Consider the following 21,412-nt stretch of genomic DNA (forward strand, 5'->3'; position numbering starts at 1 on the left):
CTCCCTCCTGAAATGAAAACCTTCCAGGAGGACAGGGGATGCTGAAGAGGCCCGCCCAGTGCTGGGGTGGGGAGTGCGGTGGGGCCAGAGCACACCACTGCCACGGTCAGTGTTCTGCCTCTCTCTGCCCATAGCTACTCATTGAGCAAGTTTATAAAAATAGCAACACCTAGTGTGCTGCAGTCGGGCTAAAAATAGTAAGCCCATGTAAGCCAAGGGGTGGGTAGTCATGTAAGTTGGCATGATTCATTGGCAAATAAGTGTAAAATATTTCCAGAGTCTTCCTCACTCCTGAGAATGTACTTTATAATAATCCCAAAGAAGGAAAGAGCTACGTGCCTGAAAACATTCATTATAGTACTATTTCAAAAGTGAAAACTCAGAAAAAACCCAAATGTCCAACAGAAAGAATAAAATGTGGTGTGGTTCCCAGGAGAATGTCAGGCAGCCATTAAAAGTGACAACCACGGGGAGTGTAGCAGTAAGGGACACGCTGTGTTCAAGTGAAAGAAACAGATTCAAAATTACAACCGTAACAACAACTATACAACACGGTTGATGTCCACATGCGTGGGGACAAAGTCTATAATCAAACGTAAATATATCGGGGTGGGTGCTTTTACTTAAAAAAAAATATTTCCTTCATTGTTATTATCTCGTACGTGCTATAAATAGTAAAAGGAGAAGGAAAACCATCATCTGAGCCCCACGAGAACAGGAACCAAGAAAAGCCAGTCTGTCACTCTGGCCACTGCACGCACAGCTCTGAGCACATGAGATCACATCCAGAAATCTCCGCCTGCCCCCTGGTGACAGCCAGGGTCAGGATGACACAGGCAGGGGTGGGGAGGTGAGGCGGTAAGGAGGGAAGGGGCCCGTGGGGTGGCGGGACTCACCTTGTAATACTGCCCCATGTTGACCGTGGGGGGCGGGTACTGCCCGGTGCTCGGCTGGCTGGGCATCCGCTGCCCGGGGTAGCTGGGAGAGGTGAGCGGCCGTGGGGGATTGGGCGTGGGGTACTGGCCTGGCTGGGTGGGGAACTGGCTGTTTGGTCCGTATTGCTGGTTTCCGTAGTTGGGCTATGGTGGCAGAGAAAGGAGCGGGGAAAGGTCATCAGTGTCTCGAAGCCAAGCTGCCCACCAGATGCCAGGACGCCCCACCTCCTCTCCTCTGTCCCTGCTGTTTTCCACCCACCCAGAAAATGCCCGCCACGCCTGAAAAGGAGAGCAGCTGAACCAGATGATGCCAGGGGCCCTTCTTGCCCTGACACCCAGGGACATTACATCAGCCTGTCTGGCTCGAGGGCCACCTCCCCATGAAGCTGTCTTTCTCAAAACTCCATGCCCCTTGAGCTTGGGGGTACTTCCAGAGCCCCCTGCTCTTGCCATCATGAGGGTGCTTGATTCTGAAGCCCCCTTTGGGTCTCCCCTAGTGCTTGGTATGTGACAGACAACAGGATGCACTTCCAGAAAGGTGATCCCCAGCCCTTGCATTCTGAGGCTGAATCTGGGAGGCACTGTCCCCGTACCCCACACTGAGCAGAACAAACTGATGTTTAGTTTTGGGCTACTGGTGCAGAGGTCAGGAGAACCAGGCTGGTGAAGGGACAAGGCAGCCCCTCTTGGGGGAAGCAACAGCTCCAGAGAGGGGCAGGATCGCTGTCCTGGGAGAGCCACTCCCACCCTCCAGTTGCTTCCCTGTCTGTAAAATCAGGTGACTCGCAGGGCACCCCAGGCCATTACATCCTGCAGAGTCAGTGCTTCTTCCCCGTCTGTGAAACTTCTTGTCTATTAACTGTCTCTTTTGCCCTCTAGGCTCAGAGGTCCAGGAGACAGCTGTGTCTCAGTGTACGGCAAAGAACAGGCCTGCAATTAATACTTGCTCAACACATGAAAGAAGGGCAGGGGGTAAATGGCAGAAGAGGGCAGTTTGCGTCAGCGCTGAAGAACTCTGCGGAGCTCGCGCTGTTGCGATATGGCAGCTGCTCTGTGTGATGGTGGGGTTCCCACCACATCACTGCAGGACAGGAAGGGGAGCCCGGGCCTGTCCACTAGTCCCTCTGCGGGACCAGGTGACCTGACCCCCGCCCCCGCCCCCAGGTTCCGACAACTCAGAGGTTCTATGAGTGTGTACTGAGAGGTGAGGCCAGTCTTCCCAGACGGGGTCAGGACCTGCAGGCTGTGGCCACCGGTGTCACAGCCCAGTGTCGGGCATTTTGTAGCTGGGTAGTACCAGCAGTCTATTGAGGATGATTTCGTAAAGATAACTGAGAGCCTTTGGTGTGCCCTGCTGTGACAGGTAAGAGCTGGGGAGCTAACGCCGGTACAGGCACAGGGCTGACGTCAGGCTAATGACCGGAAATTCTGCTGCCTTTTCTGTGATCGCCTCTTTGGGTGCCAGCAGCTGAGGTTGGGCCGACCGATGCATTCCCAGCCCAGCCAGAGGGAATGCCGGGAGTCTGAGCACAGAGGGGGCTGAGAGGGCCCAGAACTCATGTGGGGGCTGTGCATGGGAGTGAGGCCCACGGGTCAGGCCCCCCACCCCCAAGGACAGCCAGGGCCTCGGGAGCTGCCATCCTTCTCCAGCTTCTCCCTGAGCTGCTGCTCACCTGGAGGGGGTCTGGCCTGACCCCGGCTCCTGGGTGTTTGAGGATGTCCCTGACATCTCCCCTCTTGGACCCAGGACATCCCCATCAGTGGCCAAGCCACCTTCTAGCCCAAGTAAAGGTGGATGCTGAGGGGAAGCACATAGACCTTCAGGGAACTCAGGGTCTTTGGGCTCTAAACGCACTGGAAGCCCAAGCGCAGTTCTGAGATGGGGTGGAGCCAACCTGAGAAGAGGTGAGCCAGCAGAGCCCTGGGTGATGCTCGGGAAGGGCTCTGTCCAGGTGAGGAATCAAAGTGGGCCTCTCGAGGAGCGTGTGCAGGCGCCACGATTCTGGGGTCTCTGTGTCTTCCGCAGGTGAACTAAATCCTTACCCAGGTACCCACATAGGCCATTTGCTGCCAACCCGTTTTCTGGGTGCTCGCTGAAGGCCCTGTGATACCCCCTCCAAGAAATCCTTCTCCTGACCTCACGCTGAGTTCCACACACCCCAAGGTGCATCATTCCCTTGTGAGTTCCAGCTTAGACCTTATCTTTCCTGCTGAAGTCTTGGTTCCTGGAGGACAGGAGGTGTGGGTTTGCTTCCTTCGATCTTCACTGATCTCGCGGCTGAGGTGGCTGGGCACCCCAACGGGCAGCCTTCCTCCCGACAGAGCCCCAAGAAACATGCTGTCTGCCTTCCAGTCACTTCTCTCATGTGCACGGCCTTTAGATCTTTACAGGGTTTTGTCTCATCTCTCGCTCTTGGGTGTGAGGTGCCCTCATGTGGGTGCGAGGAATGGGGACCCAAGGAGGTTTAGTTCCTTACCCAAAGTCGCCCAGCTAGTGTCTATGCCAAGACAGAAGAGAGTCCTAACAGCAGCTACTGCTTGCTAAGTGCCCGCCCATGCCGGCCCAGGGCCAGGCGCTTCACGTACATCCCCTCACTCAAGACTCCCAGGCAGCCCCAGGAGGTGGGTTGGATCGTCAGTGCCTTTTACAAAAGAAAAAACGGAGACTCCAGGAGGTGACGTGACTTGCTCAAGGTCTTCTGTATGTGAAATGCCAGAGCTGACCTTAAACTCAGGAGCACCTGACTCCTAAGATTCTGCCTTCTGGTCCAGGTTTCCCGAAGGTCAATCCATGCCCTTTTCAAGGAACTACCCACAGCACCTGTGTCGTCCCCACCTCCCACCCTGCCCACCGGCTGCCAGCTGTCACACTCACCTCTCCCGGGTATGGCCTCTTTATGCTCTGAATGGGAAGGGACTGGGGCCGGGGGCCCGGGTAGGTCTGCTGGGGCATCCGCTGCCCGTGTGTGCCAAAGGGGCTGATGCCGGGTGGCCGGGGTTGGTTCATGCCCATGGGAGGGCCGGTCATCCCCGAGGGCGTCATGCCAGCCGCCATGCTTGCGGGGTTCATGCTGCCCCCCATGGAGGCAGGCCCCCGAGGCCCGGGCTGGTTCATGAATTGGCTGTTATACGCCTGGGTGGGACCCATCTGGAAAGAGGAACAGACCTTCAACGGGAGAAGAAGGAAAAAAAAAAAAAAAAAAAAAAAAAAAAGAATAAAATGCCACATGCATTGAAAGTGCAGGGAAGGAAGGAAGGGTGGGGGAAGTGGGGGGTTCGGGGTTGGAGGTTGGGCACTTTCCTGTGTGGCTGCAGCTGGTGACCAGGTCCCAAAGCACCACCGGCCTCGTGGGCTCACTGCTGCTCTCTGCAGGCCGCACAGGAAAGATGCAGCCCGAGGGGTGTTACGGGGTGGGGTGCAGTCACTCCAATGCACAGGCAGCGTTTCCAGGGAGGCAGGCAAGGAACGGGAAAGAGGGTGCAGGGGTGGCGGGGGGAATGGGAGAATGGAGGTGGATAAGGATGGAGGCAAGGGCCCCTTTCCTGGAAGCCCCGGCCCCACCCTTGTTCCTCAGCCAATGGACACACACCCTCCATCCGCAGTCCGAGGCGGCCTCGGCTCCCACCTGTGCCCACCTGCCCTGCTGTCCCCATCCTGGACTTCCCACCTCCACGCCTGTCCTGCATTTCTGCAGGGGGGCTCCCCCTCTCCTCACACCCCACCCCATCCTTCTGAAGGTCAGGGGAGCAGAGCTGGGACCTGGGCAGGATACACAAATGGGATGACTAGGAGAGCACTGGTCTTCAGAGGCCACCGGGGGGGACAGACTGGTGACAAGGCTACTTTAGACATAGCCTGTTCTTTGGTGAGTAGAGGCCCAGATTGGAATATGGAACATCTTTCCCCATACCCAGACACACACGAGCCACCAACACACACAGAACAAACACAAGCTCCCAAACACACCCCCACCACTCTCAACCACACTGATACGCCCACACCCTAACACACGCCCCTCCTTGAGCTTCTAAGAAAACCTAAGTGCACCCTGACGCCATCAGCTCCCCTCGGCACACAGACACCAACACCCCAGCTCTGATCCCCGGGGCTGTCTGCCTGGCTGAGTGGCCCAGGACTAGTGTGGCCCTTACCGGTCCATACTGGTTTATATCCTTATTCTGTGTTTCTTGCAAGGCTGCCACAGTGGCCGTAGCTGTGGCCGTGGCCGTGGCCGCTGCTGCTGCTACTGCAGCTGCTGCGGCAGCGGCTGCCGGCTGAGTGAAGTCAGCGGGCGGCCTGGTGTGCGGAGGGATGCCCATGCCAGCAGGGGCATTAGGACCCCCAGGGTAACTGCGAGGGAGAGAAGAAGGGAGAGTTAGATGCTGCCCTGAATCTCAAGATGAACCCATGACACGCCCACCTTGGGCGGGGAGGGAGAGGTCAGGCCGTTCCAGGCCCTTGTGTCCATAGCTCACAGAGCGGGGAGGTCTAGACTAAGAGCCCGGCTGGGACAGGGGCCTCCTGGGGGTTGTCAGCCCCTCGCGCCACTTGGCAACCACCAAGCCGCCAAGCTGCTGTGTTCCTGGAGCCCCACCCGGTGCTAGTCGGTGATCGCTCCTAGGCACTAGGTCATGGCGCCCTGGGCCACACCCGTCAGCCCACCTTCTGGACGACACCTAGCCTCAGAGAACCCGAGCAACCGGCCCACGGCCTCCGGCAGGGGATGGCAGGGTGGGGATGCAGCTGGGTTTCACCACGAGGCCCTACTGCGCTGACACATGGCAGGGCTGCGGTTGGCCCCGGGTTGCCTGGCAGGGGTGAGGCCACAGGGCAGAGCAGGGCGGGCGGCGAGAGGAGGAATGGGGTGCCTCTGCCCCGCCCCACGCCCCTCCTTGCCCTCCCCCTGCCTTGGACCGAGGAACCCCAGCCCTGCACTTCTTCCTCCACACCAGCAGAGCAGAGCTGACCCTCCTGCCGCCCAGCTCTCAGCGTCTCCCAACGTATAAAGACATGACACAGAGAAGGGTCATTTGAGAAATGCAACTGCAGCCCTTCAACCCCACGGGCTTGACGGCTCTCAATATGCACCCCGGCTGTGCAGCATCTGGCCTGCCGGCCAGCCCCCAGGGTGGGAGATGACTGTGCCCCGCAGGCACATGGGATACCTGAGGACAAGGGGAGCGCCAGGCTCCCCATGCTTCCCAGGCCAGGAAGCACGTGCTGGGATTCACACTTGACTCCTAAGCCTGCCTGGAGGGGAAAGGCAGGGCTGATGTGCCCCTTGCGAAGGCTGCTCCCTGCTCACCTGGCCCCGAAGCCCCCGCTGCCAGGGTAGTTGGGCCGGCCGTACATGCTCTGCGGGATGTAGGGCTGAGCGGGGCCGGCCTTGGCTGAGAATTGCTGCTGCTGCCCAGCAAACTGTGGGGAGTTGAGGCCGGGGTTGCTGGTAGTCATGCCCGACGCCATGGGGTTGCCGCCTGGATTCATGGGGTTGTTGGCATTGGCCATAGGGTTCCCGAGGACCTGTGGGCAGAGAGAGGGGCTGTCATCCAAGTGGGTACCCCAGGTGGCATGGAGAGGGAAAAGGAAAAATGGCAGGGGTGGGGGTGGAGACAGAGGCAAAACAGAGGAAGGACGACTGAGGAAAGGAGGAGAAAAAGGGCGGGGGGGCTTTTTAATTTCATCTGGGCACGGACGGTTGCCATAGTATATACATGATTAGAAGGGGGGTAACCTAGCCTGGAAGCAGGCAGCGGAGATGAGCACTGCAGCCTGTGATGGAAGGAGGTGAGGCTGGTCCAGCACCAGGTGGCAGGTGGGAAATCTCTGGACTTCTCAGCCCTCCTGCCCTGCAAAGCCATCTGGATGCCCAAGGGTCAAGCCACACAGAGGCCCTGGGCTGCTGCTCTGTGAGGGCAAAGAGAAGCCCAACCTACCAGCTCTAGAGGGCGGCAGGGTCCTGGCCGAGGGGCTCCCTGTGGCCCGAGACCACAGGTAAGCGCACTGGCTCCCTCCAGGGCGGCAAGCAGCCCTGAGCCTTTCATGTGGCCGTGGCAGAGGCCCAGTAGCAAGGAGAGGAAGGAGCGGAGGAAAGAGGAAGGAACAAGAGCGGGAGGCAGGGTTGATAGGGACGTGGAGTGGAGTTTGTCACAAGTTTTAGGCTCAATCTTTTGAAATCTAACCCAGGCCATCCAGGGTCAGAGACCCCAGGTGTTGGAGCCCTGAGGCCAATAATACCCAGGAAGTTCTCCTGTTTATCCAACCAAAGTAAATGCAGGTCAGGAAAGAACCCCTTGTTGTGTGTCAGGTGAAAAACATTCCCTCAGGAAGGCCCTAGGGTTGGGGCAGTGCACAGGGGCCAGGGGCCATCCTCCTGGGGCAGGTGTGGACCCATCCTGGGTAGAGGTGTGTCCACAGCTGGGTGTGCCCTGAAAGCTGGTCTTTCCAGCCGGGGAGAGCTTGGGAGAGTGAGCAGGGCTAGCACGGCATGGTGACCCGAGCGCCTCAGGGTTCGAGGGATGACCCCGCCTGGGAGGGGCTGTTGCTGGGGGGAGGACAGGCTCTTACCTGGCTCTGGGATGTGTTGGTCACTCCCCAAACCGTGGTGACCACGGAGAGGGAGCCGGGAGGCTGGTTGGTGTTCTGCTGCCAAGGGACAGAGTCATAGGGGAACGACCCATCACTGCAGAGGGAGACAGGGTGGGGATCCTCAGGGGCTGCAGACACAGGCGCAGACGGAGGCATGCCCCATCTACTAACCCCACCATGCTCTGCGGCTCCCAGCCAAGCCCAGGTGACCCCCATTCTCAGTCCGTTCTGGATCCCCTAGGCCTGGCATGGTGTCCAATGCAGAACAGGTGCACCTTGTAAGGCGACTGATCGTATGACAGCGACCTCTCCCCCCATCACTGTGGACGTGCCACCCCCATGGCTGTCTCACCTTAGCCCAAGTCCACAGGCCATGCTACGGAGGAAGAGAGACCTGCAGGCTCAATCTAAGCTCTGCCTTCGACCATGCTCTGCTCTAGGTGGCTCTCCAGAAACAGCTTTGGTTCCTTCGCACCAGCTTCCCCTCAAAGCTACCCCGTCCTTTCTCAGAAAAGGTCCGAAGGGCTCCAGTCTAAGTCTCAGCTCTTCCCCTTCCTCCTGACCCCTCAGAGTGAGGTGGCCGCCCTGCCTGGCTGATCTGGTCTTTGCAAGGAGCCTCCTTATGTCAGGTTTTCTTCCTGGATGACAGGTAGTGGCCTACCTGCTGTGCTTCCTCCCCTGCTCCCACCCCGATCTCTCGCGCACCTCCCTGCCAAGCCAATCTCCTTCAAACACCTAAGACTCTAGGCACAATCAAAGACCTTCCTTCAATGGCTTCCAGTGTTTACACACAGAGTCCAAACTCACACAGCAGAATGGTTTACCCCATTGCTAATCCCAGCCTACCCTGCTTCCCATCTTGGTTCCCACCTCTCTGGGAGTTCCTGGCCCCAGCTGTTCCCCCAGTCTCCTCTGTAGTCCCAGCAGTACCCACCTTGTTTGATGACATCTCCCGAGGAGCCCCCAAAGATCAGAAGGCCCGACGCCCAGCCCTGCATACCATAAGTGCTCAGAGATGGCTTTCTATTAGTTGCCATGGTACAGATGGAGAGTGAGGTCCAGCAGACCCCAGGGAGAGGAGCAGGGGCACAGGCTCGAGAAGGAGCCAGCGAGGTCACAGTATAAAGAACATGCCAGGGGTGCCAGCCCCCAAGGAGTGCTGGGCTGGGGCTTCCTCTCCCCTGGAGCCGGTCCTGCGCTGACTCTCCAGCACCTCTTACCGAGAGAAAATCCCAGACACGGCGCCAGAAAGAGCAGAAAAGCAGAGCACTCACATCTGTGCTACCACCTCTGCCCACGGCATCCCGACGGGGGTGAGGCCTGCAAGGCAGCACTGCTGGGTAGCTGGGGAGTGGGGGCAGGTGGGAGAAGGGGCTTCTGGAGGAGGGTGGCTTGGTAGGAAAGCACCTTGTGCCTCTGTCTGACTTGTGCCTTCATCACAGGAAGTCAGCAGAAGGCAAAAGCTGACTCATACCCCAGCCGAGCAGCCAGCCCAAGCCCTAGAGGTCGGGGCAACTGGGAATGGAGGTGTGGGGAACCAGCCCAGAGGTCAGACTTCCAGGAAGGAGGCGCAGGATTGCATGACAGGTGGGCAGAGGGGCGCCGGGGGTCTGAGCCTTGTGCCCTGCTCCTTGCCAGGCGGGGCCCTCGGTCAAGTTGGGTCAGATTGGAGGGAGGACTGTGTCACTGATGCTTGCTTGCTGCCCCCCTGCCTGGACACCCTCTCTGCTAGGCCAGCCCCTGGTTTCCTTCCTGTCTCTGCTCAGAAGTCACCTCACCGGAGCAGCTATCCTGACCTCCTGGGAGAAGAGGACCCCCCAGCCCCAATCCCTTTTCCTCTCACTCTGGCCTTTTTTTTTGGTACTGTGGGTACAAGTCCTGCACCTGCCCCTCCCTGGCTCAGGGCCCCGGTGCAAGTTTCCGAGCCTGTGTGCACTCAGTCTCCTCATTTGTTAAATGGGCATAAGAACAAGACACTCCCACCCCCGCTCTACTCTGTGTCTTCAAACTGCAGGTCATGACACAAGAGTGTGCTGTGACACTGAACCATGAGGGGGAAAAAAGAGGGAATAAAACAGAAAGTAATCAAGTGTGAGCACACAGTAAGGAGGAATATCATCCCTCGAACTGACTTCTTGATGTTATGCACGAGCACATGTGTGCTCTGGGCTCGGGGTAAATGTGCGCCTTACTGTGGATCTCAGGCTGGCTAGCCTGAACATGGGCCTCTGTGGCCTAAGTCTGACGCGGCTCAAAGAGGAGACTGCAGACAAAAAGGCTTTCTTAACTGGAAAGTGACACAGGCTTTAGCATTACTCATGATTTCTGGGGGGAAACAGCAGGTCTAGAACTGCAGGGAGAGCAGCTGTCCTCAGGGAACCAGCCTGACCGCCCCCCCGCCTCTGCAGGCCAGATGTGATGTGGGTCAGTGGAAAGGGGGTGAGGCCCAGGTGCACAGGCCAAAGGTGACCGACAGCTCACACTCTCTGCATCTGGGGGCACTGCTGGGGGGCCTGGGAACCCAGAGAGCCCGGATGGGGCAGAGAAGCACAGGAAAACAAGCAGGGCCTGCTCCTCAGCGCAGCTGGGCTGGAAGAAGCCCCGCTCTCCCAGGAGGTCACTGGGGACCCGGGGGCACCACCTGGTCCCAGGGATGGCACGACAGTCTCACAGGGAGGCCCTGCAGGCTATGGTTTTAAACAACAAAGAGGAGACCCTGGACACCCGCCCTCCTTCGGGGCCCTCACCTTAGGTGTGCCTGGACCCAACACAGGACCCCAGCAACCGAGCAGAGCTTAGGCCCGAGTCTGTCCTCTCTCCCCAGAACTCTTGCCCCATAAGCTCCCACCAACCCTCCAGGCTGAGGTCTGGTTCCAGCCGAGGTACACACCTGGCAGGCTCAGGAAGTAGAGCCCCCCCGGGAGCCCCTCGGAGCCTGGCGGGGACCCACAGCTGCTGCCTCACCTCCTCAGGCGGGGAGGTCCCGGCTCCCTGGGATACAGGCCCTCGAGCAAGCTCCCAACTGCCCTGCAGCTCGTGGGTGGGCCTTGTGGGCGGAAACCGGCTCCTTCCTGTTTTGTCCCCTCCGCCCCAAGCTCAGTGAGAAGCAAACTTAACCAAGGTTCCCAAACTGGGCATTCCACTGTCTGGCTGGACGGTTCACCCCAGAGCCCAGGTGCACACCCGGCGTGCGCGGGGTACACGTACGTGTGCGCGTGCGCACACAGGCCCCGCTGGCACGATGCTCTCCACGCGTGCGGGGGGAGACGGGCACATGCGTGTAGGGTGGTCTCGGGGACCTGCTCGCCCCCACTCGCACCTGCTGCAAAAGCAGAAGTGGCAGCCGCACCGACAGGGCTGTGACTCATCTCCTGGGGAGACGGCTCCTGCTGGCACGGAAAAGGCACTCGCCCCCATGGGCCCACGGTGGCAGTCAGCCCTGCCGACGTCTCTGCCCAGACACAGACACTGCTGTCGGGCGGGGCTGCCTGGCTCCCAGTGCCCGAGGATCAAGGACCAGCCAGGTTCTTGGGCCCTACCAGGGTGGGAGGGGCTCAGGGTGCTGAAGAGGAGGCCTAGGGGCTTAGGGGTGGCCGGAGGCTGTGTCCCTCCTCTGCAAGTACTATTTCCCCAGCAGACATGCTCAGGCCAGGTCAGAGGTCCCTGGCATTTCAGCGCTGCCCACTGGGAACCACTTCCCTCCACCTGTCCATACCTGGTTCAGAGGGAGGCCAGCACCCCTGGGATCTGAGAACCCACTCTTAGTAGCCCTGCCCAGCTCTGCACACCTGCAATCCAGCATGGTCTGGTCTCATGCCACAAGCCACCCCCAGCCACAGTCCTGTCCAGCCAAACCTGCCCCAAGAATCCTGTTCCACCTACAGAGGCACCAGTGCCAGAAGCCACTAGAATTCTCAGCAGTGTTCTACCTGCCAAGCAACTCCCAACACAGGGGCAGCTGCTTCCCTACCTCTGTGCCTCTTCTTGGCCTGGGATGCTTTGTCCTCACCCTGAAAGATGCCACTCATCCTTTCCAGGCTCCTCTTCCAAAGGCTACCTCTTCCAGGAAGCCCTCGCCCCATCTACTGGCCTGAACTCCACTTTCTCCTCACATTTCTGGGGCCCAAGTGGGAGCCTGAGCGAAAGCCCTCCTGCCTTTTTCTTTTTGCCCCAGGAGCCCCAGGTCCTCTGGCTACCTGTGCCTGGCATGATGTCTTCACACACCTGCAGGGCTCAGGAAGCTTCTAATAAAAGTGCCAGAAAGAAACACCACCTCTCTGTGCTTGACCTCAGAGGGATGCCTTAGAATGAATGAATGCATTCATTCATTAAGCCTGACTGCTGACCACCTACAGTGTGCTTGTGACCACATGGGCACCGGCACCCAGGAAGCGAGAGGTCCTGCCCTCCAGGGAGGGGGACAGAGGAAAGCTAATGAAGTGGCTACTCGCTCTCACTATGCCTCAGTGTGCCATCCCTCGCCACACCCAGGGATGAGAAGAGCCCCTCACTCAGAGGGCGGTCATGAGGATTAGGTGAGCTCACATGGGTAAGGCAAGGCCTAATACACCTGGGTACCCTGGAACTACTGGCTGCTGTTACCATTGTTATGATTCATTGAGTGGCTTCTACATGTAAGGAACTGTGTGAAGTGACTTGCACACAAGAACTCATTTAATCCCTTGAAGTGGGCTCAACAGACACATGTCTTAGGATCTGAGGCTCACAGGCTCCCAGAGGTAGTCAAGGGTAAGGTTGACAGTGGGCCTGGCCACTGTGCCAGGGAGCTTAGGGTCCAGTAAGGTGGCGCTTCCCTGTACAAAGATGGCGATAATGCAAGGAAGCATCCATTACAAAGGCCATCTAGAAGTCCACGAGAACTCCAAGAAGGGGCATAACTTCCTAAAAGTTCTTGGGGAAGTCAGCCAGTGAAGGCACACAGGAGACGTAAGTTATGCTTCAAAGACTGGCTGCACACAAAACCCAAATAGTGTCCCAGGAAAAAACACTTTATACATCAAATCACTAGCTTTGGCCTGGACTGAGTATACTGGCAAATATTCAAGGACCCTGACTAAACATTTTTTAAGCTAATATTCAAATGGCAGAGGGAGGCCTCAAAGCACAGTGGTTAACTATCTGGGCTCTGAACTTAGATTCTTTGGGGTCAAACCTTGGCTCTGGTAGGCCACTGATGATTTCTATGACCTGAGCCGTGTTACCTAAGTCAGCCTCAACTTTCTTATCTGTAAAGTGGGACTAATACTAATATTCTTAGGATGAAACATATAAATACAGGTAAAATTTTGCACAGTGCCTGGCAGACAGTCTCTGCTCAACTGTACCTATACTTTTCTCTCCATTTCTCCAGCTCAGTTGGGGTGTAGGTACCCATATTTGCTTGATGATACAGTGATGGTGCTTAGAAGTTTTGCAAATAGGCTATCAATGGGAGGGGGTGTTATTATCATTCCTGCCTGTTGAACATATGTTCCAAGATCATTCCTGCCTGTTGAACATATGTTCCAAGCCTCTGAGGCTTTCCTTAGTGTTCCTCTGCCTTCCTTTCTCTCATAAACTCCTACCTATACTTCAGAGCCCAGCCTGGATGCTCCCTTTTGTGACTCTCCTAAGCAGACCACCAAGGGCATTTTACTCTGTTCCCTCAGCACTTCTTTTCATATATTTTACAAAGAGCTCTTCACACTGCAGTTACAGCAGACAGTTTACATGTCTGTTTGCCAGCCCCATGGGCACTGACCGATGTTTGCTAACTATGAGAAAATGAGTAAAGAGAGAGTGATGATTCCTGGTTCCCGGGCACCTCCTGTGAAAGTGTCTACACAGACATTCATGGAGGGAAGTGGGAGGAAGGGCTGCGTTATTTCTTCCCTTGCACTTCTCACAGCCACTTTATTTGGGAGAAATAACAAATTCCTATTAAGGGTATCGTCAGACCTTAATTAATTTCCCTCATCCAGCTCTACTGGTCCCGTCTCTGCGCAAGGCTGTAGCGTTACCACTAATGACACACCAAGCCAGTGAGGAGCTGACGCTCCCACCATCTTTAATTTAGGGGGACCATTAGCAGCGCTCTCCATCATCACAATCAGTGGGGACCGCTTCCTTCCCTCCCTGCGGTGAAACTCAGAGAGGAACTGGTGCAGCTAACTGCGTATTAGAGGGTTTTAAATTTTTTCAAGAGGAAGGAGGAAAGGAAAAGATCCTTGCATCTTGGCAATCTGGAACTGATGGATTTATAGATCCTTCAGTCTCCCTTTCATTGCTTTTTTTTTTTCCCCTGGGGGCAAGAAGAGGGGTCTATTACAAACTGAGCTTTCGGTGCGGCTGTACAAAAAAGAGCTAAAAATGAAAAGTGGTGAAGGTGGTGTGATGGGACCAAGGAAAGAAGAGGACCGGCAGTCAGTTTTGCTTGATCCCTTCTTTGTCGGTTGACCGTGAATGAGCACATCTGAGTCTGATGGCCCCAGATTGAGGGTTCAGAGAATAATGACTTGTCCACGGGGCTCCCTGTGTCCAGACCTGGCAACAAGCGTATTGTAAGTCCTGTGCTGTTATTCCATGGCTACACATGAGGAAACGGAGGTAGAGAGAGGATACAGAGCTGCCCATAGTGACCCAGCGAGAAGATGGCAGAGCTGAAACTCGATGCCAGGCAGCTTGGCTCCAGGGCCTGTACCCTGCCTGCTATACAGAGTGGAGCACACAGGGCCCTGCTCAGGATTGGAGGGGAGCACAGGGCCGTGCCCAGAATCTGAGGCGAGCCCCAAGGCCCCTCCCAGGAACCTCTCCTCTGGGGGTTGCAAGTCCCTCACCTGGAGGGGAAGGGTGGCACCCCTTGGTCTTGGAGGCTTCCCCAGCTCTAGTAGACTTTGACTGTAATCAAATTAAGAGTATAAACAAGATTTATTAGGCTTTCCATTACTGTTGTAGCACTGATTTGCACATGGACAATGTGCTAATCACAAATGGCTTTTTCAGCCACTCACTAAAAATCTGGGAGAAGGCAGAAATATTTGTTGGCCACAAGTCTGGGTCACTGCAGGGACTATGAAGGGATCCTGCTGCCTGGCCGCAGGCCCGAGGCCCCTTCCTGCCCTGGGCTGGCCTCTCCCGGCCTCCCTTCTCCTGTGCGGTGCTCTGCGCACCTCTATAAGTGGGAGGATGGCACACCGACGGCTCAGTGGTCAGGACCAGACGGGGACGAGCCCACAGGCTGCTCCACAAACCATAGAGCGCGAGCCAAACGTGTGGGTACCCAGGATTCCTCCTAACCGCTGGCACGCTCAGAAGCTGGCTCCAGGGGTCATGGGCGCAGGCCCCAACTCACAGACTGATGCTGTGGGGCCGACCTCCATGGCCTGTAATGGATGTGACCGTGACGCCTGAACTACAGAAATGCAACAGTCACAGCCTCCCAGCCCACCGGCCTGGGGCTTCAGGCATCCGGGCTCCCTCACCCTCTCCTGTTGGCTTGTCCTCAGAACCTCCAGACAAGGACCCCTGAGTCTTGGAATAGCCGCACACCTCCGAGCACCAAATCCTGAACACGCAGGGTCCCTAAGCTCGCCCCCCGCCTGAGGTCTCCTTAATGAAGGGGGAAGAGAAGCTTCCTTCCTCCAAGTCATTCAATACAGCTGTGGAGGAGGGCGGGCAGAGAAGACTTTCCTAGCTGTGACAGTATTTGACTTTCTCTTCCACCTCCTTTCCTTCTTGTTTGGGAAATTACATGAGGGACTTAGAAGGTGATGCACCCCGTTGGAGTTTCTCTGGAAATGAGGGACTCCCCACCTTGGGGAAATGCATGAAGTTACAGGTAGAGAGCAGCCGATCTCTAATCACAGGCCACAATGTGCCCTCGGAATAGCCCTGGTCTGAATGGACATGGGTTGGGCCTTGTTCAACAGATGATACTTCCTTCTGGTCTCAACTGTCCCACTATAAATCGGGAAATAGGGCGAGGGGTGGATTAGGGTCGGGTTAATGACCAGATACTACGTCACTGGTCTTGAATGGCTAGTGGGAGGGTGAAGGGCAGAGCGCTGTGTGTGGGTCAGCGCCCTGCCCCTTCCGGGCTGTGTGTTCTTAGGCAAGTCACTGTCCTGTTCTGGGCATTTCCCTTCCAGTTCTGCCCTTGGGGTGTAGGATACGGTCCAGAATGCCTGTCACCTTGCTGTGTTGTTACCCATCAACACTTAGCGCATCTTCCAATGCACACAGCTCGCCCTTCTCTGAGAAGCCACCTGCTTCGCCCTCTCTAGCACTCCATGGGCACGTACAGGGGGCTGAAGTGGGGGGTGGGGGTGGGGGTGGCAGGGCACTGGGTACCAGCCAGTGGCTCTTTAGCCCATAGCATTTCTTGGGAAAGCCAGTTCGAACTCATAGGATGCCATCTGCCCAGCTTCCAGCCCAAGTCCTTCAAGGTCAAGGCCCATATCCTCTGGGCCTCTTGACTGTCTCACCCTGGCCATCTTCCTCCTAGAGAACCCCAAAGCCAACCTGTCTGTCACTCACCCTAACCCTGCCTCCATCTGCCAGCTCCCAATTTTGCCTCACTGAGTCTTATTTCCCCAACCAGTGACAGTCAGCTTCTGCAGCAGAGACACCCTTCATCTGTTTAACCCTAGGACCAGGCAGTCTCATGCTTCCAGCTCAACTCAGCAGAGACCTGGCCAAGCGCTGGCTGCGGTCACGGCCAAGCGGGTCTGTGGCAGGTCCCCGGAGGGGCTGGCACGCCATCAGAGGCAGCTTTACTGAAATGACCTGCAGGAGGGATGGCTGAGGACATGAGACGTGGGAGGATGAGAGGCAGGATGACTCTGGCAGGATGGAGAGTTAAGGAGCTAAAAGGTAACAAGGGTAAATGCAAAGTGTGCAGCTTGGGTTGCACTCAGCCACAGCCTGTACTCAGCGGCTGGGCAGCAGTTCAGCTGGAGAAGACCTGTGGCTTTTTAGCCGAGCGGGGGGCAAGAGGGGGAAGGTGGACGGAAGAGGGTTTTGCCTCTCTAGAGCAGTGGTTCTTAACCACAGGTGATACCTCCACCCCGCAAGTGTGTGAGAGTCCTTTAGCAACGCCTGAGGGTCACTAGGAGAATCGAGTGGGCAGGGACCAAGACATGACATGCCCTGCAAACCCCTGCACCATAAAAAACTACTCTGGCCCAAATGCCAACAGTACCCCATCCTCAGAAACACCCACAGAAGGGGGCTATTCTAAGCATCAGAGCCGTCAGAGTCCTGACCGAGGGCGTAACGAGGCAGTGACCCTGAGAAGGGTCTGACCAAGGCGGGGAACCAGCCACATGTTGGGGACCATCCTGCTCGGGCAGCTGCTGGACCGAAGAACTCTAAGTTCCCTTCTGGCTCCAAGAATCAACCGCCTCTAATTCGATTTACAAAGCGTGGCCAGTACCAGACTTCCCGGCAGCGCCTCGATGGTGGGACCCAGGTGTCCTACAGAGCGCTCTGGGCACAGGGAGAGCAGACAGCATGACAGGCCCCATTGTTCCAGGGTCAGCCCGCAGAGCGCTCGGAGAGAACATCCCCAGCTCAGCGAGGGACGTGGAGATGATGAACTGGGGCACTTGCTGGTCCTGACCACGTGCTCCTTCTGAGGCTGGTGAAGGGCAGACTGGACAGTTCCTTAGTGCCTGCTGGCCTCTGGCAAGCCCAGTCCCACCAGTGATGCTGGGTTTCTGGTGGCCCTGCCCAGTGCTGATGGCCCAGCCACACTCGGCTCCTGTCTGGATGGCCTGGGCTGTGACCACCAGCCCGGTGACCTTCCTGAGCCCCTTCCAGCCCTGCCTAAGACCCTGCTTAGGAAAGAGGGAAGGCTCCGGGTTCAGGAAGGCTAACTTTCTGCCAAAAGTCTAGAACCTGAAGAAGAGACAGCCCTCCACCAAAGGGACAAAGCAGTCAGGCTGGGTAAGCCCAGAGCTTTCAGCCTCTGTTTTGATGGGGGAGAAACAGCGCTCACCCACGAGGATTTAAAACACGACAATTGCATTTTAGAAAACGTACTATCCTCCCGGCTGTTCAGGGGCACCCACCCCAGTTCTCCCACCTGAGGGGCATTTCCAAGGAGACCTGGGGGCCTGAAGGGGGGCTGTCCAGCATCCACCCAAGCGGGCCCCGGACCCACCCCTGGTGGCGCATGCCCACTCACCTGTGCGACAGAGTGGGTTTCATGGAGCTCATGGAGTTGAGGGGAGGCTGCATGGGGAGTTTCCCAGGGGGGTCGCTCTGGCGGCTCTTCTGATGTCGGAGCAGCAGCAGGCGGCCGAGCTCCTCGCACCAGGAGGACAGCAGGGCTGCAAGGAAGGACGGGATGGTCAGCAGGCTCCTCGGCCACCTCACTCTGTGCCCAGCCCACCTCACCCACCCAGACTGGGTGCTCCTGACGCTGGCTTCGCCTCCACCTTGGTGTGACACCAGGAGAGTCACTAAGCCTCCTCAGGAGGCCTCAGTGTTCTCACCTGTATAGTGGGGCTAACACACCTAAAGGAAGGAGGACTGAAAAGCTGCTGTTACTGGAGGAGTAGATCAGAGGAGGGCTGATCGCAACGGCAAAGAGGAGAGAGTCAAGACAACAGAGCAGACAGCAGAGGCAGTGCCAAGGGGAGACCGGAGAGGGGGAGAGGGGCCAAGCACAGATCTGTGCCCTGGGCCCAGGTCAGGAACTGCTGGCCGCCCCCGGACATCTCACTGAAGCCCACCCACCTTGGACTCTGGACAATGGGCTCAACATGGCTTCCTCCCCATGGGTGGGACCCCAAATCACAAGTTTAAACAAAATCCAGATCCTTCCTGGAACCTGTTGACGTTCCCAGGAGTGCCTGCAGGGTCCTCCCTGACACTCCTCCCCCAAAAGTGCCCTGCTCGCTGAGCACGCGTGCACCCACCTTCCGGTCAGACCTGTGACTGGTCCCTGCACTGCTGGGCACAGATGCTTGAAAGGACAAAGGATTTCCAGGGCAGAGAGTGGCCCAGGGGTGGGGCAGGGGCTGAGCTAGAGTCTGCCAGGGGCACCAAAGGCAGGAGCACAGGAGAATCCTCCACATCCAGGCTTAAGGAGGCCTTGGAAACCAGGAGAAAAGCAACCGGAATGAACTGGGTGCTGGGAGACTTTCTTTCATCCTGAACTGTGCCGGTGCAGCCACCAGAGGCCAAAAGCACCCTCAAGGTCAGTGTTTCTGGCCAGTCCTTCCAAAGCGCATACGGGAGCTGAGGTTTGGGGAAGAAGTCAGGAGTCAGGAAGGCTGGGTTGTCACCACCTCGCTGTGTGACCCTTAGGAGCTCACAGACCCTCTCTTGGCCTCAGTTTGCTGGCAGGGAAAGAGGAGTAATGACCCTTGCCCTGCCTTTCCTCCAGGGCTGTGGTCAGGGGCAGGAGGGGAAACTGCGGAGACTGTGGAAGCAAAAAGCGTTGATCACAGCCCAGCCAATGCTTCACTCCTGCCATGAGTAATCAGCCAGACTGATCTGATAGTTCTGGAAGGCGTCGACCTGGTCAGGCAACCAGGAGCCTTTTGAACCAGGACTGCTCAGCCACTTGGCTGGATGCAGAGCCCACTTGCTTGTTTCCAGGGTCTCCCATCTGGACGCTGTACAACATGCTCCTGTGTCCTTTTCTCGAATCCACCCCACGTGATGCAGGATATCAGCTCTTATCCCCATCTACAGATGAGCGGACTGCTTCACTGCTCAGGCAGGTGAAGTCACTCGTGCACAATAACCACGGTCAGAGAGCGGCAGACACACAGATGGTGCCCCTGCTGCACATCCTGGTGGTGAAGCCCAAGGCTGAACCAGAATGTGGGGGAGGAGACGGAACTCTTCAAAAGGCCAAAACCAAGAGGCCATGGTCTCTAGCCCCTCTGATTCAACGAGAAACGCTTCGGGCCTCATCTGAATCACACCCCTTACCTCGTTCAGCAGGCACTGGGGGAAGACGCACAGACACACAAGGCCCCGGGGTGGCAGCACAGGGCTGCCACTTCAAACCGCTCAGATCCTGGATAGGCTGCCCCATCAGCCCAAGGCCCCGAGAGGCAGGGCTGGGGACCCTCTGAGACCCTGCCAGGCTCTGCCCGTGCCCATGGCCCAGGCAATCTCTGTCAGGAGTGCAGAGTGAGTGGGGCCCAGCATCTTTAGGAGCAGCAGGTTCTTTCCTGCCCCTCACTTGGTGGGCAGGGGCTAGGAGGCAGATTTTAGGACTAGCAGGAGAACCCCGTCCATCGAGTCCTGCTGAGAGCTGGCTGGGAGGGAGGTGCCCATGTTCCCAGGGGTCTGCTGGGGACCAAAGGACAAAAGAAGGGCTTTTTGTGAGAATGGGGTGGGGTGGTGAAGGGTCCCGCCGGGGTCACCAGGTGTGCAAAAATGCTCAACCAAAGAGGCACGCAAGGCTGAGATACAGCCTGTGCCCTTCCCAACGGGGCACCTGTTTCTCCCTCCAGGAGGGGGTGCCAGTGGGCGAGCTGCATCTTAAAAGCTGTGTCCTGCCCCTCTCTGTGGGCCTCACCATACCACCACCTGCACAGGGAGGAGGGTGCCAGAGAGGAGAGGCACCACCCCCCGGCGTGTGTCTACCCAGAAACCGTGGCAAAACGCCCCTGAAGCGGGTGCCCAGCACACATCTGCCGCAGCTGGAGGGAGAAGCAGCCTATTCAGCGAGGCTGGAACAAACAGAAATGAATTTCCAGATTGCTCCATTCTTCTCCCAGGCCCCTAGTTACCGCTTCTTGTGCAGGGGGGGCACCGGGCATCTGGAAACTCATTTGCACGCCAAGCACGAGGCCCGGCGGATCACAGCGATGGAGGGATCGCTCGGCTGCCAGCACAAAGGATGGCTGCAGATGGTGCCGCCTGCTGCCCGCCCTGCCCACGGCCACCCCTCCCAGCCCGCGCTCCTCCTGGGGCCAACACGCCATGGGAGGGGATGGGGGCACAGCGGGGGCATTCAGAGCTTTCCTCCTGTGTCACAAGCCACCCGCCTACTTGGTCAAGGACGGCCCTTGTCTTCCTATTGCTAGTGGAGTGGTTTTCTGTAGAGAGAATAAAGGGAGGCTGGTGGTGTAGAGGGGCCTGGCTGGGGAGGGTCTGGGATGCTGTGAGCAGATGTGCTGTGGGTATTCGGCAGCCATGACACAACACAGATGCCAGGACAGCCACATTCCTACAACCAAGAGGGAAAGGACAGGGAGCGAGGGAGGCACCACCTATCACCCCCTTGGCCCGAGTGGCCAGCTGGCACTGAGGCCACGTGGGCAGACGCATGGCGGACGGACGCAGGGCAGGCTCTCATCGTGGCGTGAACCAACACAAGCTGTTCCGAGGCAAACATCGGTTAATGATAACACATGGGGATTTGCAGCCAAAAACTCAAGAGACCCAGGAGCACTGACAGACAGAGGCAGGTAGAGGATTATGCAAGGACAGAAAGACAGCCTGGCGCGGTAGGTGTCTGGGTGTGCATCTGCTCTGTCTGTACACGGCTGAGCCAAGCATGCCTCTCTGATGAGGCAGCACCAGTGTCTACGCCACCCCAGGAGAGGGGAGGAGAGGGGACAATGGCGAGCAGGCTGTGGGACACGGGGACTAAGTGCCCTGGCTCTGGAGCTCCACGGACTGGGCTTGAATTGTGCCCTGACACTCTTTAGCTGGGAGATTTCACACAGGCTGCTTCACTACTTGGAGCTCAGTCTTCCCATCTGTGAAATGGGCTTAACAGGAGCTGCCTGCCTCAGAGAGTGGACATGAGCTATAAATTGGTACTGTCAGTCAACCGCATGGGCATCCAAGCAGAAGCCAAAAGGGAGGGAGGGTGGGCGGAGGCCCAAAGGACCCTGTAACTCACAGCAGTCCCAGA

General features: G+C 57.4%; 1 protein-coding gene across 2 annotated transcripts in view; it reads right to left on the reverse strand.

Moving 5' to 3' along the window:
* ZMIZ1 (zinc finger MIZ-type containing 1) overlaps positions 1-21,412 on the reverse strand; it is a 233,578-nt gene that overhangs the window by 18,424 nt on the left and 193,742 nt on the right. Inside the window, exons 8-13 of one of the 2 annotated variants that reach the window (XM_059900907.1) lie at positions 17,711-17,855; positions 7,504-7,618; positions 6,242-6,459; positions 5,088-5,286; positions 3,811-4,083; positions 897-1,079 (exon numbers count right to left, since the gene is read on the reverse strand). In XM_059900907.1, coding sequence (XP_059756890.1) covers positions 897-1,079; positions 3,811-4,083; positions 5,088-5,286; positions 6,242-6,459; positions 7,504-7,618; positions 17,711-17,855 — 1,133 coding nt within the window. Of the gene's footprint in view, positions 1-896; positions 1,080-3,810; positions 4,102-5,087; positions 5,287-6,241; positions 6,460-7,503; positions 7,619-17,710; positions 17,856-21,412 lie in introns of both variants that reach the window. The other variant, XM_059900906.1, reaches the window with a different exon arrangement.

Source organism: Balaenoptera ricei, chromosome 16 (assembly GCF_028023285.1).
Source record: "Balaenoptera ricei isolate mBalRic1 chromosome 16, mBalRic1.hap2, whole genome shotgun sequence".
In the NCBI taxonomy this organism is placed as follows: domain Eukaryota; kingdom Metazoa; phylum Chordata; class Mammalia; order Artiodactyla; family Balaenopteridae; genus Balaenoptera; species Balaenoptera ricei.